Source organism: Pygoscelis adeliae, unplaced genomic scaffold (assembly GCF_000699105.1).
Source record: "Pygoscelis adeliae isolate BGI_AS28 unplaced genomic scaffold, ASM69910v1 Scaffold315, whole genome shotgun sequence".
Classification (NCBI taxonomy): domain Eukaryota; kingdom Metazoa; phylum Chordata; class Aves; order Sphenisciformes; family Spheniscidae; genus Pygoscelis; species Pygoscelis adeliae.
The window spans coordinates 1081997-1100116 of NW_008824865.1; the positions used below are offsets into that span (position 1 = coordinate 1081997).

The 18120-nt window shown below is 41.2% G+C and overlaps 1 protein-coding gene across 1 annotated transcript in view; it reads left to right on the forward strand.

The window, feature by feature from the left end:
* The window catches only part of TRMU (tRNA 5-methylaminomethyl-2-thiouridylate methyltransferase), a 14339-nt gene extending 1083 nt beyond the window's left edge, over nt 1-13256 (forward strand). Inside the window, exons 3-12 of the mRNA XM_009324394.1 lie at nt 319-484; nt 2725-2831; nt 3387-3509; nt 5409-5581; nt 7128-7181; nt 7741-7807; nt 8622-8722; nt 9786-9930; nt 10166-10248; nt 11476-13256. Of these exons, the coding sequence (XP_009322669.1) occupies nt 319-484; nt 2725-2831; nt 3387-3509; nt 5409-5581; nt 7128-7181; nt 7741-7807; nt 8622-8722; nt 9786-9930; nt 10166-10248; nt 11476-11622 (1166 nt within the window). The 3' untranslated portion in view covers nt 11623-13256. The remainder of the gene's footprint in view (nt 1-318; nt 485-2724; nt 2832-3386; nt 3510-5408; nt 5582-7127; nt 7182-7740; nt 7808-8621; nt 8723-9785; nt 9931-10165; nt 10249-11475) is intronic.
* Nucleotides 13257-18120: the final 4864 nt, after the last annotated feature.

Below are 18120 nucleotides of genomic sequence, written 5' to 3' on the forward strand. Positions count from 1 at the left end.
GGGCGCCTCGGGGGGCCGGGCGCCTCGGGGGGCGGCAGAAGTGAGCGGTGAAGGAGGGGATGGGAGAAGCTCGGAGCGGTGAGACACCGCCGCGTTGGGTTGCCGGAAGAGCTTGTCTTTGTGTTGGCTACCAGCGGTAGAAAAAAAACCAGTCATACAGTAACTGTACTGTAAAGCCTGGCGGGATGTTTGCTTGGTACAGGACTACTCGCATCTTCTGAAGGAAGCAGTCGCTCAAGCAAGTCTTGAAAAACACAGGTTTTGGGTCCAGGCTGTAAGCATTTCACTTTGTAAGTCGTTCTTACCTTCGTTTCATAGGCTACCAGGTGACAGGCGTCTTTATGAAGAACTGGGACCCTCTGGACGAGCAAGGAGCTTGCTCCATCGACAGAGATTGCGAAGATGCTTACCGGGTTTGTCAGAAGCTCGATCTTCCTTTTCACCAGGTTTCCTACGTGAAGGAATACTGGAATGAAGTATTCAGGTAGAAACACGTTTCAAATAGATGGTCTTTCAGCGTATTAGCATAGTGCTGTGTTATTGTGAAAAGTAAGGATGGACAGATAACGGGCAACAGCAATTTATTGCGGTATTGTCGGTGCTAAGAGAAAGTACTGGAGCCTGTTAAATATCGGAGAATTATTTTTTCTCTCATATTTAAGATTAGAATTTATATGTTGGTTGTAATATGTTTGTTATTTCTGAGTAGGAGATTTCTCCCTAGTTATGATGACTGTGTAGCAGTTGCTTTGGTGCAACTCATTTCTTCTGCTTCCCATGTGCTGGCCCAACCATATTGCAACTTGAGAAAAAAGTATTTAATGGGGTGCTGTTATTATCTGCGTGTGTAACTTACGCAGTGTGTTTTACATTGATACATACTGAACCCATTTTATCACAGTGATCATGAACTAGCCTTGCTTCTTTAAACTTGTAACAAATTTGAAACTGTTCTCTAAAGAGGGTGTTCAGATCTTCTGTGAATTTGTTCCACTTTAAGGGAGGAAAATTCTGCATAGGAAAAGCTAAGAGTTTTTCCTGGGAGGCAGAAGAAGGAGGGAAATATTGGTATAACAACAGAATTTATCTTTTATGCACTCAACATAAGTACAAAAAAGATGTTCCCTGATCTTCATCATCCCCCTTTAAGTAGTGCTGTTGTTACCTCATCTTAGAAGAAACTGAGGAATAGCGTAGTCACGCTACTTCTACTTCATGTTGAAATGACATCGAGTTGAGCACTAAACGTTTGTACAGTCAGTGAAGAAAACGGCCCTGTTCTGGGAAAGTTCGCTGCATTTTTTCCCTCCTGGTGTGAGAGAATGAATAAATGTTATCAGAACTCTTGAGGGGAGCGGGGTGTCTGTAAGTGACGGTGAATCAAAGATCATAGAAGATCAGCTTTTCTTTTGCTTCTCATCATTTGTTAGTACAGTGTTCCCAAACAATCTGTTGCAAGTGTCTTGGTTTGTTTCAGAATCCTTTTTTCTTTACTGCCATCACTGACCTTGAATTTAGTCCTCCTCTGGATCTCTTTTTAAAGGGTTATTAATCAAAAAAACATCTTTTATCCAGAGGACTATTCCAGGTCTTGTCTTTCCCATAGTTTGTGCAAAGTCTGTTTCAGATCTTTGTGTCAGAGAGAGGTTCAGTAGGCATCCTTCATTGCCTTTTCTCCGGTTCTGTACTTTACTTGAAGTTCTGAACTGATGTGAGCCTGGCTTTATGCTGAGTCTTTTATAAAGCTTGCAGTGTGCTCTTGCAGTATTTACAAAGGAGTATTGCGTTATTGTAAGAGTACAGCGCTGAGCCAGCAAGAGGGAGGCAGCTCTGGGTAGACCCAGGTGATTTAATTATTAGTGTGAATTATTGAATTCAGAGGTGTTAAAAAGGAGTTAGACAAAAGATATGTTGCTTTATTTTCTATTTATGAGTGTAATGTATAACACGGTAAGGAAAAAGCAATTGATTCAGATGGTGAAAAGTAAAACCAAATACTAGGGTTGCTGGTGTTCTTTTAAATCCAGTCTATGCCCTCACTTCCTCTTGACTTCAGTGACTGCTGAGGACAAGCAAAATAATGCAGTGAGCAGGCCTTTTGATATCTCAGTGCATCACTGTATACTGGTTTAATTTCATTAGTTATTATTTCAATGTTTTCAAGCAAATAGTGCTAAGCACTTTAATTACGCGACAGTGTAAAATTACAACATGACTTTGAGAAACTACTTGATTTCTTGAAGGAAAAAAAAAAAGACAGGGAAAAGTCTATAAAATTAAGCCCCATGACTGCTTATGGTGGCACTACTGCAGATTAAGTTATTGTCCATTCAGCTGAGACACAGTAGCTCCTGGGGTGTACTCCACTGCACTGTCACTTTGAAAAATTACACAGGGTTGTTTAATTCTGAAAGAAAGTATTTCGTAAGAGATGAGTAGGTTGTGCACAGTGGGCAGCCATGTCTCCCCTGAGGGAGTATTAATTTAATAAAACATGGTTACAAGAGTGTGAGTGATCATTTGACCATGTTCTCAGTGCACTTTGGAGAAAATCTTCCAAGTGTTGTTTTTTACTGGTTAAAATCTAATGGGTATTTTATTCCTTACATAAAATGCTTAGTATGACTGGGTCTCAAGTTCTCATGTTTAAACAGATCATTCAGTCTCGGATAGTACTATGCAGTGTTAATAATGCTGATATACATTTGAATCTTTATTTTACAGTGACCTCTTAAAAGAGTATGAATTGGGAAGGACTCCTAATCCTGATATTGTGTGTAACAAGCACATCAAATTCAACTACTTTCTTCATTATGCTATGGATAACCTTGGTAAGGCATTTTCAAGTGTGTCAGTACAGAGTGTGTGCTGTGGAAATGCGTAAAGGGTACAAACTCTTGAAAAGGTGGGGAAAAACAAGTACATATGCATGCCTAATCCACATATATCTGTGGCAGTATTTCAATATCTGCAAAGTATTTGGTTTTAAGTTTGCTTTTACATATAGAATCATAGAATGGTTCAGGTTGGAAAGGACCTTTAAAGGTCATCTAGTCCAACCCCCCTGCCGTGGGCAGGGACATCTTCAACTAGATCAGGTTGCTCATATGTAGAACAGATTTAATTCAGGGACATGCATTGACCTGAGCATTAAGTTTTACGTTCTTAGGTGGTCCTTAAAGTACAAAAGCACAAGTGCTGGCATGCTGATGAATAGTTTACATTATTTAATTAGCAGGAGTATGATTATTGTCTGTATAAGACTTCTCTATAGGTTTTCTTCCTTCATTGCTTTCTGCTTTTCTTACTGGATGTTTATAATCCTGTTTTAAACTGTGAATTTCAAGTATGTGCCTTTGTGTTTTGGTGTTTTTTTTTCTTGATAGGAGCAGATGCAATTGCTACTGGGCATTATGCTAGGACCTCACTAGAGGATGAGGAAGTGTTTCAACAGAAACATATTAAAAGACCACAAAGGCTTTTCAGAAACCGTTTTGAAGTTAGAAATAGTAAGTGGTTTTTTCATTTCATATTTCATCCTAGATATGAAAGAGAAATTTAAACTATATTTGCTGTCACAGAATCAGGGAAATTTGTTGCCTTACACACAAGGATTACCATTTAAACCCCAGCCTTTGTAGAAGGTTTATTGTGCAAAACAGGGGATTTGCATTACTGAGAATTACCCTGACTAGTCAAATATTACATTTTCTGTTTTAAGTGTTCTAATCCAGGTGCAGAGGTAAGAATAAACATTTCAGTAGTAATCAACATTCTGGAGGAGCTGTAATGTGGGTTAAGGAGACAGGGCTATCTTCTGTACCCTGGAGAGGTATTTCAAGAAATCTTTATCAAGTATTTCCATGACTTACATAAAATTTTCTTTTTTAATATTTCTTCTATTTTAGGGAATGCATTCTTTGGCTATGCAGTATATAGTATAGGTAGAACTCATCATGGGGATATGCTTAAGTGGAATTTTAGAATTAAGGCTGTGAAACATGAAACTTAATAACATACTTTTATACAGTAATTGGACTGTATATTATTTTACTGGAAAGAATCAGGTTCTCATTCAGTAATTCAACTATTCTGCCTTATTTCTCTGTTCTCCCATAGAAGCCTGGTTTTCCCAGGTAGGTCAAGGTTCTGCCTACGCTGCAGTTGAAAAGTGCAAGTGCAGCATGTGCAGACATTTTTAAGGCTACGATTCTCAGGTCAACAAAGGTACTGTTAGCAGCAGTGCAGGTCTTGCTTTTCACTTTAATAGTCTGCCTGCAGCTGGACATAATCAGAGGTTGATCTCAGCACCACAGTGGTTCTCTTGTTATCAGTACCAAAGCCAGCTTGATGAATGCTGTTTTGGGTATGTCTCTGCATGGCACTATCACAGCTTGGATGGCGATGTAGAGAATTTCCCAAATAGCTCTGCAGTGAGCCATAATGCGGTAAAGTAACTCAGAGAAGCTCTGATGTATAATGAGAAGCATGCTATACCCAAAGGGAAAGAAACTTGCAAACTACCACTATGCAAAGCTGACACGGTGATGTTTTTGTGTTACAGCTTCCCCGCTTTCATTTGTTTGTTCTGGACTTAAAGGGGTTTATTTGTTTCTTTGTTTTAATTTTATTTCTGGAAAATTGGAATGGCCCCAGTGGGACCAACGGTCTATACTTGTGACAGACTGTGATTCACAGTTGTAGTATTTTGTGATGTTCTAAACAGGCTTCCTGCCCCGTTACTGAGATTTTGTATTATTAGTTGTGACTGAACTATTGGCCTGTAGTTAGTGTTCGTTTGAGTCAAGAAACATGAGTAGAGTTTCTACAACAGAAGAGCTATTAGCTCTTCAAGAGAGTGGACAGAACATGACTGAAAAAGTATACCAATTTTATTTCATCTGGGCAATCAGAAGACTTCATCTATTTTAAAGAAAAAAGACAAACTGTCCTCTCTGAGCATTGGGAATAATTCTGCTGATCGTTCAAATCATTCATTTATAGCAGTGTGATTTCAGGGCAAAACTGAGTGTCTTTTTGAAGAACAGTATACTCCAAGACATTTGAATCTTCATTCTCTCTTTCACATGAAATGTGAAAGTTGTTTCCGTTTTTCATATTGTAGATGTTCTTGCCAATGACGCATGCAGTATTGTAATAGATGAGGCAGTGTAAGACTTTGTAAGATTCTGCATTGTACAAAATCAGAATCTTTCTGGATCTTTTTAGTGGTGAGAAAATACCCAAACATTTTCAATTAGATTTTGAAAAACCTGAAAAATACTGTCTTTAACATGTGTTTGGAAATGATAAAACTAAAATGTTGATTGTCAAAACAAAATACTGAAGGAATTTGAACTATTAAAGGGGGTTGTGTTGAGATGCTTTATGTGTTCTGCACTTTGCAGCTGTGAAACTCCTTCAAGGGGCTGACCTCTTTAAGGACCAGACCTTCTTTCTAAGTCAGATCTCGCAGGATGCTTTGAGGAAAACGATTTTCCCTTTAGGGGATTTAACAAAAAGTTTTGTAAAGAAGATAGCAGCAGAACACGGCCTTCATCATGTGCTAAAGAAAAAAGAGGCATGGTAACACTTAAACTCTTCTGATTTGTATTTCTCTCTAAAATTGACTTTCCTGAACTTCTTGAACTTTAATCTGTGACAACTCGTGTGTTTCTGAGCACCATAATAGAATAGGTTGGGAAGCAGTTTTATAGCTGTCTACTTGCTTAAAAGTACTTTTATGAGCTTGTGGTTAGCTTGTGTGTTTTAGCTTGCAGATAATTTTTCTACCTTTGTATCTCAGAAGAGCTAAGGTGAATGTGTTAGGATGCTGTGAGCCTTAAGGGAGGCATTCTTTGTCGCAGCAGTTGAGAAGCCTTTGGTCTTTATTTTCCATAGTTTTTAAAGGCTTCCTCACTATAATTGTTTTTCAGTATGTCTTTATAGAAATTGGATCATACTAGTTTTCCACAGTTACTCTTTAAAAAAAAAAAAAAGTTATGTTTCTCTGAGAACTAACACTTCATGAGTTGATACTAAAAAAATGTAGTGCAGGACTGTCATGGTTTAACCCCAGTCAGCAACCAAGCACCACACAGCTGCTCGCTCACTCCCCCCGCAGTGGGGTGGGGAGAGAATCAGAAGAGCAAAAGAGAGAAAACTTGTGGGTTGAGATAAGAACGGTTTAATACTTGAAATGTAATAGTAATAGTAATTGTAATGGAAAGTAAAACAACGGGGGAGAGAGAGAAACAAAACCTTGGGGGGGGCAGAACAAGTGATCTAACTACTGACCACCCACTGACCGACACCCAGCCCGTCCCCGAGCAGTGATTGCTGCCCCCCCGGCCAACTCCCCCAGCTTTATATACTGAGCATGACGTCACATGGTATGGAATATCCCTCTGGCCAGTTTGGGTCAGCTGTCCTGGCTGTGCCCCCTCCCAGCTTCTTGTGCACCTCCAGCCTTCTCAGTCGGTAGAGCATGGGAAGCTGAAAAGTCCTTGACTAGTGTAAGCACTGCTCAGCAACAACTAAAACATCAGTGCGTTATCAACATTATTCTCATATTAAATCCAAAACACAGCACTGTACCAGCTGCTAGGAGGGAAATTAACTCTATCCCAGCTGAAACCAGGACAGGGCAGTAATCGTATTGCTGGTGCCGTCTTGGTCACTTTTAATGTTTATATTCGTCCACTGTAAATGGGTATTTGAAGAACGTAGACAGTAACTGAAAGGAAAAGGAAAGCCTATTTGTTTTTGAAAGTTTTTTTCAAGAGATATACCACTACTGTATAATGTATTACTTTCATACTTTAATCTGAAAGAGACTTCTGTTTTTAATATACATACAATATAGTCACGAAGGTTAATGTATTTATTTATTGAACTTGTGTTCTATTATTATTTCTCTTCTGTGCTTACGGCTCTCACTGATATTGTATAGAATTAGTTTACCTATGTGGGTGCAGCTGTTGTGGTTTTGTTTATTTTATGAGATGCCTAGCACAGTTTGGGATGCATAGTGGGGGGGGGAATCCATCTTGGACAGATTATTAGTAGACATTATTTCAAATGTTTTTCTCTGCTTTTATGGATTCAATACCACGTTTGCTTTTCAGAGTATGGGAGTCTGTTTCATTGGTGAAAGAAACTTTGAAAATTTCCTTCTTGAGGTGAGCAACATTAAGTCTATGACAATCTTTATGTTCTGTTCTGGTTTTTGGTAGTAATTTATAAAACTGTCTACAGAAAAATCTCCAACAGCTTGTGGCTCACACTAAGTAGCAATGTCCCATCTCTTTTTGCAGTCCCAAGCCTACCCAGAAGCTAACGCCAACAGCCTGTAGGAAGTATCTTGCCCCTCCACCAGCGAACAGTCAGTCACTTTCTGTAGCAAAAGGAGTGCGTGAACTTGCACTCCTGTGCCTGCCAGGCTCTGACAAGTACCTGTTGGGTTGTGATGTGAGAGGGGCAAATGGCTGAATCCTGCTGTCCCCTGGCATAAGTGAGGATGGGGGGAGTGAAGCCCAGAATTACTGCTGATAGGGACTGCCCTTCCTACTTTTCTCTCAAAAAGAAGCATCAGGGAAGAGGCAGGAAGCTGCTTGGACAGAGTTTGCTTCTTGAAAAGTTATTTTCCAACTTCAAGAGAATGTAGTGACAGAACCTGAAATATACCGTGAGGTTTTTTGGGCCATCTTCTGACTTAAACAATCTCTTCCTATTTGGTAGTATTTAGAACCTCAACCAGGTAACTTTGTTTCCATTGAAGATAAGAAGGTGATGGGAACACACAAAGGTAATTGGCTAACCCACCTTAATAACTGCTTTTAGATAAATGGAACAATACTGCTTATATTTGGAGGGACAAATTTTGTGGAATTCCAAACCAGCCTACAGGTTTTTCCCAGTTTGATGGAAAACTTGCTTTATATGATAGTAGAGCCTTGAACTACAACTGATTCTTGACTATTTGTTCCATGTTGCAAGAAAGTAAATGATAATTACTAGGTTTACTCTCTTGATACTAAGTGGTTGTTAATTTAATACTGAGAGACCATTGTTCATTTAATTCTTTCAGAATAACTGTGTTTCAGTTCCAGATTCTTTAGTACCTAAACTTTGCAGGAAAAATACACCGTGCACCTCAGTGATGCACAGTAGGACATCACCAAACATGGGCAGCTTACCTTGTCCTTTCCTTCTGTGTGTCCTTCCTTTGCTCTCCTCAGTTCTAGCTGCCAGAACTGAGTTCCTCTCCCAAGTAATTTATGGAAGTAGGATGTTCTACTGGTACATAAAAGTAAGGGAAGCTGGTAAGACTGAGTGCTAGCAAAACCACAAATTGAAGCTGAAATAAAGAAATGTTTGTCTTGTATAAACCCTAAGGATACCACAGTTGAAATGGATTAGTTTGAAATCACGTGCTTCAAGTACAGATGAAAACTTTCGAGTAGATGTTAGTTTAGTTTGTAATTGGCACACTTCTCTAAGACAACTTGGTTCGTTATTCTTTGTTTAGTGGTAAAGTTTTGGGGAAATGATTTTAACATACTTTTCTGAAAGTAGAAGATTAAAAGTTGCTAGCACCATTACATTTTGTATTTCTTTAGGTTGGTTCCTCTACACAATAGGCCAGAGGGCTAGACTAGCAGGCCTGAAGGATGCTTGGTTCGTTGTAGACAAAGATGTCAGCACTGGAGATGTCTTTGTGGTGAGTTAATTAAGACTGGTACTGCAAATGACTAATGCAAGCATTTTGTGACTCCTGCTGTACGGAATGTGATTCTAACCTGGGCAGAATTCTTGGCTTTCCTCTTGGGGGAAACAAGAACCAACTAGTGCAGCATCAGCAGATTTGAAACATCTTGTCCAAACTGGCTTTTCTTGAGTAGAAAATTGTTTTAGATTTTGGCATAGAACTTTTCCAAACAAAGGGCAAATACTGAAAAGAATCAGCCAATCTACTGAGCTCTCATTTTCTACTCTAAAACATGAGTTTTTTATTGTAGTTATTATGACACAGTATATAAAATGTGTATTATCTTGGTTTACTATGTATTGCTACTTTCTTTTTCTAGTAAAAGAAGTAGTAGACAGTAATAAGTTTTATCATTTTAAAAACTGAGGCAGAATATATATAATACTGCAAATAATTGGTGTGTTAATGACTAATCATAGGAGATGACTGGGAGTTCTGCAGCTTGCTAGCATTGTTAATGTTTCTTGCTGTTCATGCAGTTGTTATTTTTGTTATTACTGATGTGATTCTAATGAGGTGTTCTGCTACTTCTTGATGTGCCTGGGGGGGGAATCATAATCAAGTGAGAGTTGAGAGGAAACAGGCAGGACCACTAAGAAATTTTTTTTTATGCCCTACAGCAAGGTTGTGTGTGTGCAACGCCTTTGTTGGGGAGGTGTTGAGTTGCGAAATTGGAGAAGAGGGAGGTAGCATATTGTTGAGGTAGGATAAGGAGGACAGTAGATATCTGACTCAGCCTGAAGAAGGCAGAAATATAATGGGAGGAAAAAGAATACAAGAAGTGACGTGACTCTGAGATGTAGAAGACTGACAAATAATTCAGGCTTGCTTTAGCCTATTTTTTTCATTAAAGGCTTCCGCCTGGAAGCTGATTAAGTGCTAATAAATGCTTGCTTTCTTATTCATTTTGCCTTCATTTTAATATGGCTTGATGCTGCTTCTATATTTCATGCTTTACTTTACAAGTTTTACACTCTCTGGCAAAAACATCAGCATTAAATAAACGTATTTTAAGGCACCATCAACAGATCACCCTGCTCTGTACAGAGACCTATTGCGGACAAACCGAGTGCACTGGATAGCAGAGGAACCTCCTGCAGAGCTCGTTAGAGATAAAATGATGGAATGTCATTTCAGGTTTCGGCACCAGATGGCACTGGGTAATCAAACCTTGTTTTGTTTTTTGTTTTACTCGGTTTGTGAAACACTGTGGTAGTGTGTTCAGTGTAGTTTTGCAGAAATAGTTGAAAAGTGTTGGCTTGCCTTTCTGTTTCTGTAGTGTCTTTATAAAACAATCCTTGACTTACATCTGTTTAATCTAGCGATGAAGGTTTTTCTTTTTTTAATGTGAACATAAGGATTAACTGTCGGGTGTTTGGCCGTTTTCTGCTCTAGTGCCTTGTGTGCTGACTCTAAACCAAGATGGGAGTGTGTGGGTGACGCTAGTGAAGCCAGCAAGAGCTATCACACCTGGGCAGGTAAGTTATTAGAAGTGATTTTCTTTCCTTTTTTGTGTTTTGGCTTATCTGGCTAATAAAACGGAGTAGTGTTTTTATTAGCTGGAGCAAAATAGTTAATTCATTTGCATGTGAGAGCAGTTAGCTCTATTTTTGACTATGCATCAACTATTTTGAAGGAGATTGTTTCTAGCTTTAAATGGTCTGCTGTTATCCATATAGTCTGAGAAGTTGGCTTACAAGTTTTAGAAATACATGAAAACGTCTCTGGTAATCAATTGTATATGCAGAAATGGAATCTGTTATTGTCTTCAAGAAATAGATTTTAAAAGGTGTTAGTTTGGTAACTGGCTGCTTAATATGGTTTTAGCGTTCAAATTTGTTCAGTGAGGATCAGTGTCCAGTGAATTTCCTTGTCCCAGGACAGTACTGAGAAGAGGTACTGTGTAGTGATGCTTTTTAACACTGCTAATATAAAGATACTCCATCACATCGTAAACCAGTGGTTCTCAAACATTTTCTGCATGCCCTCTCCCAGCATATGTTCTACTCTCCCTCTCCAAAACTTGGGGGCCCGTGGGACACATCAGGAGGGAAATTGTCTGAGAATTATTTGTAATGGAGAGAGGGATACACTTAAGAGAAGTGAGCTGAGCTGAGAAGACTTCAGCCAGAGATGATGATAGGCATGAGAAGCCCCTGACTGCCCAGAGCTGCTGAGCCTGTAACCGGGCTCTTTACTGCAAGGTAATGAGACAAGGCCAGGAGGTCCGTGCTCCTCTTCTCCTGCAAGAACCTGCTGAGCACGTTGGGGAGCTCCAGTTGCTTCCTTCCAGATGGTCTGCTCCAGTAGTCCTTGGTCCCCTTCCTATTTTGAGAAGTGCCACTGTAGCCTGGACACAGTTGTCTGGGGAAGGTCCAGTGAAGATGGACATGATGCTATGTATGTTGTCCCCTTGGGAAAGGAAACTTCCCAGCACAATCCATTCCACCTCAGCAACTGAAGAGTTTTGAAATAATCTTGTAGAAGTTCATGATGGAATTTCCACCAACATGTTTATATTTACACTCATGTGAGCCAACAAATCCTTTGTGGTTTTTTGTTTTGTTTTGTTTTGTTTTTTTAAGATTTGGTCAGAACAAATATAAATGAATAGACTCACTGTCTAGCAGGTCTTGCACAGCCTGCAGTTGCTCACCATGCTGTTTGCGGCTGCTGAAGAGACTCTCCCTGTGTTTATGTCCTAGTTTGCCGTGTTCTACAAGGGTGACGAGTGTTTGGGCAGTGGGAAGATCCTAAGGATGGGCCCATCGGTGTATACCATGCAGCAGGGCAAAAACCGACAGGAGGGTCCAAAGAAGGAAGAGATTGACAAGATAGAACCAGCAACGTAACACATGGGTTTGTTTATTGAAGGACTTTGGAGAATTTGCTGCCTGTGAATAATAAAAACAATAATAAACATATTTTTTGTTGATCTGTATGTTCTAAAGGTCAGTTGAGCATCGAGCCCCAGCTCTTGACTGCTAGCACTGAACAGGTTTAAAACTATAGCCAGTTTGGTACAATTTTACTGGACTGGATAGTGATATTTATGTTAATACATATCAAGGGATGTCTTACAGTTGTTCTGTAATAGTAGTTACACATACAAGAATTTTAATATAAAAATCATGTCTGAAATCATAAATCTATCTTTTATGCGTAAGTGAAATACTTTTTTTTTTTCTTACGTGAAGATACCTGTCCCTAGGTAAAGTACATATGTTGTTTTACAGTAAATGTATGTTTGTGCTTTGAACTCTGGAAAAGGAATGAATGATATTTAAGTTCAGCATTTTGAATGAACTCCAAGCAACAGATATTTATTTTTCATTTTATATAGTTTTATAAGAAATGCTTTGGATTCTTAAGCTGTATTAAGTAGTGGTTTCAGACGTTTACGTAATTCAGAATTACAAATCTAGGGGCTTAAAAACAGTCTTGATTGTTAAATTTTTTCACAGAACTGACTAATTTTTTATTAACTGCTGAGGGCAGAGGCTGTTTGGTTTGTCTCCTGGAGAAGAGAATGCATTGTTGTGCTTCAGAAAAATGCACATTCATATGCATTTCCGTATTATGTAGCTAATTTAATATAGACCCAATAATAATTTGATCTTGCCATGTGTCAAAATGGAGTGGTATTAGGAAGAGCTGAATAGCCCTGTCCAAATTATCTATGTTTATAAGGATTGGGTGCATATTGAGGACACCCTAAGCTTGTAATAAAACTTTATTACAGCAAGTCAACAAAAATGAATTCCTGTCTTTTCAACATGGTAGTAGAAGGTAACTGTCCCTAAAGTACAGCTGTGCAGGAGCAGGACTTTCCAGATGGGTGTCGAATTTTGAGATTTGCATCCAATTTGGGTGGGAGCAAAGCTGTACCATGAATAGATCTTTTCAGGAGATACGAAGGCTTGGATTACGTGTACATCCTTTTCTGTTGTCTTAGTGTCTTCTAAGAATTCCTTTTATTTATTCTGGTAAGAAAAGTAAAAGGTAGTCTCTTTTCTTCAAAGTGTGGAAGTAAAAAGGGGAGAAGACACTCTTCAGTGTCTACCTGCTAGTCTGGTAAAGTTAAACACACAGTTCAGGGAGCCCTATGGAAAAAAGCTAGACTGTTAAAATCTTACGTATTTGATATTACAGCAGATCTGCTTGAGAGGGGAAAAAAGCCATCCTTTTTCACTGGTGCCAAAATCAATTCAATTTAAAAGTCTGTCTTCAGAGTGCCTATCCATGCCCAGATTAACTGTAAAGACTATTCATGCTTCACATCAACTCCTGATTTGTGTTAGGTTAGTTGTGTTTTGGGTCCTGGTCATGACTTTCATGTGGTTTTCCTAATGTTTTCCTTATCTTTCCTGAAACTTTTGTCTTTGCAAAATGTGGAATTAATTACTAAGGAGTTAATGCTCCATGTTGTCCTCATCTGAGTTATCTAGTAAATGTCCCAATTAAAATATTCATAAATGTTTTGTGTTATACAAGTGTGTTTTTTATTATTACTTCATCTCTCAACACTCTCAGGTATGTTTGTTGTTTGATACTGTACTGGTAGAGGTAGATTTGACTGTGAGGACATGAAAAAGGACATAGCCATTTCTGTGTCTCCAAAATTCACTTTCTTTTAAAATTCACAGAATTGCAGAGGTTGGCAAGGACCTCTGGAGATCATCTAGTCCAACTCCACTGCTCAAAGCAGGGGCAACTAGAGCAGGTTGCTCAGGGCCGCGTTGTCAGGTTTTGAATATCTCCAAGGATGGAGACTCCACAACCTGCACCGATAAGATCCCCCCGAGCCTTCTCTTCTCAAGGCTAAACAGCCCCAGCTCTCTCAGCTTCTCCTTGTATGATGGATGCTCCAGTCCCCCCATATCGGCTCTTCAGTGTCAGGAAGTTGTCAGTGCTCCAGAGACCTCGTGGACTGCTTGTGCCTTTCAGGGTTGTCCCTCCAGCAGGTATCAGAGTGGTTTAAGTCCTCTGTGAGGACCAGGGCCTGCAAACATGAGGCTTCTTCCAGTTGTCTTTCTTCCTGATCACACAGTGTAGCAGACACCTACAGCAATGTCACCCATGTAGGTCACCCCTCTGATCCTAACCCACATGCTGTCAGCTGGCTTGTCCACCACCAGGCAGAGCTCTATGCTGTCTTGCTGCTCCCTCACATCCATGATGACTTCCTTGCCTCCCCTTCCGAGCCCATTCTTCTTGGAGATCCCGTACCCATCCGTGGTCCCACCATGTCTTTGTGATCCCAATGCGATCGACCCGTGCAACTGCACATAGACCTCTAACTCCTCTTGCGTGTTCCGCATGCTGCATGTGTGGTGTACGGACACTTCTGAGGGGCATCTAGAGAGGCCCTTCTGCTTGTTCTGTTGTTTTCAGGGTCTCTCCTGCCTGGATCACCCTGTTGCCTTAGCTTGCCAACCCAGTCCACCACTGGGTCTCCCTGTGCCATCATGGATCAAAGTGCCTGGTGAGCAGCAAACCTCCCTAGACACCAGGTCAGGTCAGCAGCTGGAGCTTCTGTCCCCTGTGGCAGGGAGTGTCCCGCTGCTGTCACTCTGTCCCTTCTTCATACAGTGGCGGGCTTGGGCTCTCAAAGCTGCAGGGTTTCAGGGAAGATCCAATTAATCTCTCCCTCGTCACCTCTGACATGGCCGAGGCTGCTGGCCTCCTGCCACGGCTCCTGGTGAATCAGACCTTCCACCAGTGCCCACCTCCTGCAGGCCAGGAGCCCAGCTCTGCCAGGCCTGGGGGGCTGCACCCTCCCTCAGGAGCTTGGTCTGAGTTAAGGTCACTGTTAACATTTCCTCATTCTTCAAAAGAATGCGAGTTACTGGTTTTTAAAGTCCTAAAGTTGCTGAGTAGATACTGTTGTGGTTGCCACCACCTGGAAATGAAAGTCAGATCTTCAGAGTTGGTAAATGACTGCAGAACCAGTGATAGCCCCAGCTGGTAATTTTGTCTAGCTTAAAGCTCTGTTTGACACTAGTAGTTTCCAACCATTAACATTTCTCTTGTATAATGAGTCCTTATCTCCTTTTAACTTTCATGTTTCTACCAGACAGTGTTTCCTTTCCTATGTGCCTCCAAGGATTTAAATGCGTACGTTCTTTTGGCTCTAAAACTCCAAAATTTAGCTGTTGTATAGCCACCTGTGATCCCTGGACTTATTAAAGTGTCCACGAGGTAAGTTCTCAGAGCTGCCTAAAAACGTCTGTTTCTGGGCCTGCCCAAACCCACTGAAATCATATCAGCTTGGGGACACTGAGGTACCGAACTCTGCTTGGAGCTCAGGTTGAAGGAACCAAGATCCACACAACCGGTTCCCATCATCCTGGTTTTAAACTCACTTGCTCTTAGACAGTCTTTTGAACCCGGTCCGAAAAAGTTTTCTAGGCAAAAAACAGCATGATAAATTTGAATAGGCTTTGCAAATACTTTCAGAACAACAAAAAAATCCCACAATAATTTTGATAAATTTGCTATTTTTTTGCAAGAAAATGTTCATCCTGCCCTATAGGCTTAGTAGTTACTTGTGGTTTCCTGGGTGTGAGCATCGCTTCAGGGATGGGTGGAGCTGCTGGGTGGTTTGAGCTCTGCTTTACCGCCTGCGTAAAGTGTTGCTGGCTGCGAGCACAATGAGAAAGCACCTAACTCCAGGGGATGGCTCATTCAATCAGGGGGACGTGTTTCCCCACGGCCTGAATGTGTTTCCTTTCGAGACAAAAGGACTTTTTTCACCCTTCCTTAGCTTTTTTTTTTTTTTTTTTTTTTTTAATCTCTATCAGGTGAGCTCGCTTTTTATAAATCCCATTCTGAGGACAGATTCTCCTAGTGCATTATCCCTGGGAAGGCTTTGCTGCTGGATTGCTGGTATGATGCCAGGCGCGTCCCGAGCCCAGGGGACTCAGGGTGCTCACTTGGCTAAGGCACAGGCGGTGCAGAAGTCGTAAGTGCTTTTGACATCATTATGGTGAATTTAAGAGTTCTGGCAACGAGATCCTGGGTTTGCTGGGAGCCACTGAGCCAGTGCCTCACAGCAGGAGAGTTTGCCAATGCTGCTTGTAGCGTAGCTGGCATGGGGTATAACGAGGATCTGCTACAGCTCCTGTAGGGTGGGGGCTTTTTAACAAATGCTCTGCTTCCCTCTTTTTCTTTAAGCATTCTTAAAATTGGATACAGCAGCAATCCAGGATGGCTAACGCAGAAAATTCATAAGCTAACATGCTTCTTTTTGGTGGAAACCTCTCTAGCAATGGTCTCAATTCATTTTTGAGGCTCAGGGACTTTGATTTTATCATCAGAGCTGAACCTCATGGTTCTACTGAAGAAAACTCATCTGAGGAAGAGGTGGGTACAGACGGTGTTTGGTTAGTAGAGACTCATTGTCTGAGAACGTTGGAGGCTTCTTCTCAGCTTCAGTGCAGCTCAGCCTCTTGCTGTGATGATGAGCAAAGACCTTTGACATGATAAAGCAATTGCTGCTATTGCTCACGGTGAATGTCACTGTACTGCCGAGGGCTAAGAATTAGTAGGCGTTTGTGAAATTCAAATTGCAAATAGCTTCTTGCATGGGATGCTTTACGACAGGTTGCACACGTCTAGCAACATGAAGCTTGCACGTTTAAAACAGCATTTCCAAATTGCTTGTACTGTTCATAAGGGGTGGTACGTTGCTCTTTCCATCCCATGCGTTTCTCCTGGGTAAGGGTCTTAACTACTGACCTCCTGCGTGAGATCCTTTCTCCTCTCATATGTAGGGTCTCTGGCAAGGGGAATTTTATTCTGTTCTGCACAGGGACACAGCTGCTCAGGGGAGTCTGGCAGAGCAGCCATTCCTACTACTGGATCTGGTTGTTACATGCAAGATGAGCAGCACCATCACTGTTTCTGACTGCGTTTCTAAAGAGGACCGTGGTTTCAGTAACACCAGTCCTGCCCAGCCAGCGCGCGGTAGGGTTGAGTTGCGAGCGGTGCCTGAATCCCATGCTCCAGCCTGCCCCGAGGCTTGCAGCCCAGCCCGGACCATAGCGAAACGGCTGTGAAAATGCACAGGGGCACAGCTGTAATAGCTTGGCTTGGAAACAGGGAGGTAAAAGGGCGAGGTGAGAGCGGACGTCGGTGCCCGGGGTCAGGCAGCCATGCTCCCCACAAGGGACCATCACTGACCACCATGTCTCACGCAGCCTTTGCCAAGGCTGGAATTTGGCCAAGGTTTGGCTTGAATTGGGTAAGAGCAGTTTGACTGGCAGGTGGATTTTCTTTTTTTCTCTACTGCAGAAGATTAGCATCGACATGCTTTTTAAAATTCATTGGCTTTTCACTTTTTTGTCATTTTTCTCCCGCTTTGGGCAACAAATTGCAAGCAGGTGATTTCACTTTCAAGTTGTCATTAAGCTTTTCAGGTCTTGAAATATTTGATTTCAAAGACTCAAGTGAATAACTATTTAAAAAAAGGACTTTTCTCTTCCAAAGTAGGGAACATGATAACAAGATTTGGATCATGTAAGTGAAAAACTACAAATCGTGTCAGCTAAAGGCTGGGACTGAATTGAAATCTCTGTTGTACCTTGTGAATATGTTTGAAACCTGTGCTTCTGAGTATATAATGGCTGAAAAATTGCACTCCAAGTGCAGTTTTATTCCAAAAGTGCTGTGTAAAACCTGTCTTAATCGCTCTCCTGGTTTCATTCCTTCTTGGCAGTGTTCCTGCCCCAGCTGGTCCTGCAGAACTGGAGGACAGGGCTGTCCCCCATGCAAGGAGAGCAGGGTTGTCCTCCGATTCTGTTTTCACCTGGATAGCTGCTTTGGAGAGGTGAGATGTCACACAGGCGTTGTAAGGGCTTCATTCACACTGCGGCAGCTCAGTATTTACGGTCCAGCAGTAAAAGCATTGGCTCTTAGTGTTTGTGTTGGCTTGTAGGACTGAAAGAAGCTTTCATCCTCTCACTTCAAAATTAAGTGTTCACGTGCTTTCTCTCTTTAGCTGCAAGCCATGGGGAACAAAGCTGACATGTTTTTATTAATCTTTTTTTTTTCCTTTTTAGAATAGATCTATCTTTTCACCATACTTAAAAGCCAAAAATAACAATTTTTTGGATGCAACATTTAAGTTCGTACACTGTCCTGGTTTCAGCTGGGATAGAGTTAATTTCCTTCCTAGTAGCTGGTACAGTGCTGTGTTTTGGATTTAGGATGAGAACAATGTTGATAACACACCGATGTTTTAGTTGTTGCTGAGCAGTGCTTACACTAGTCAAGGACTTTTCAGCTTCCCATGCTCTACCGACTGAGAAGGCTGGAGGGGCACAAGAAGCTGGGAGGGGGCACAGCCA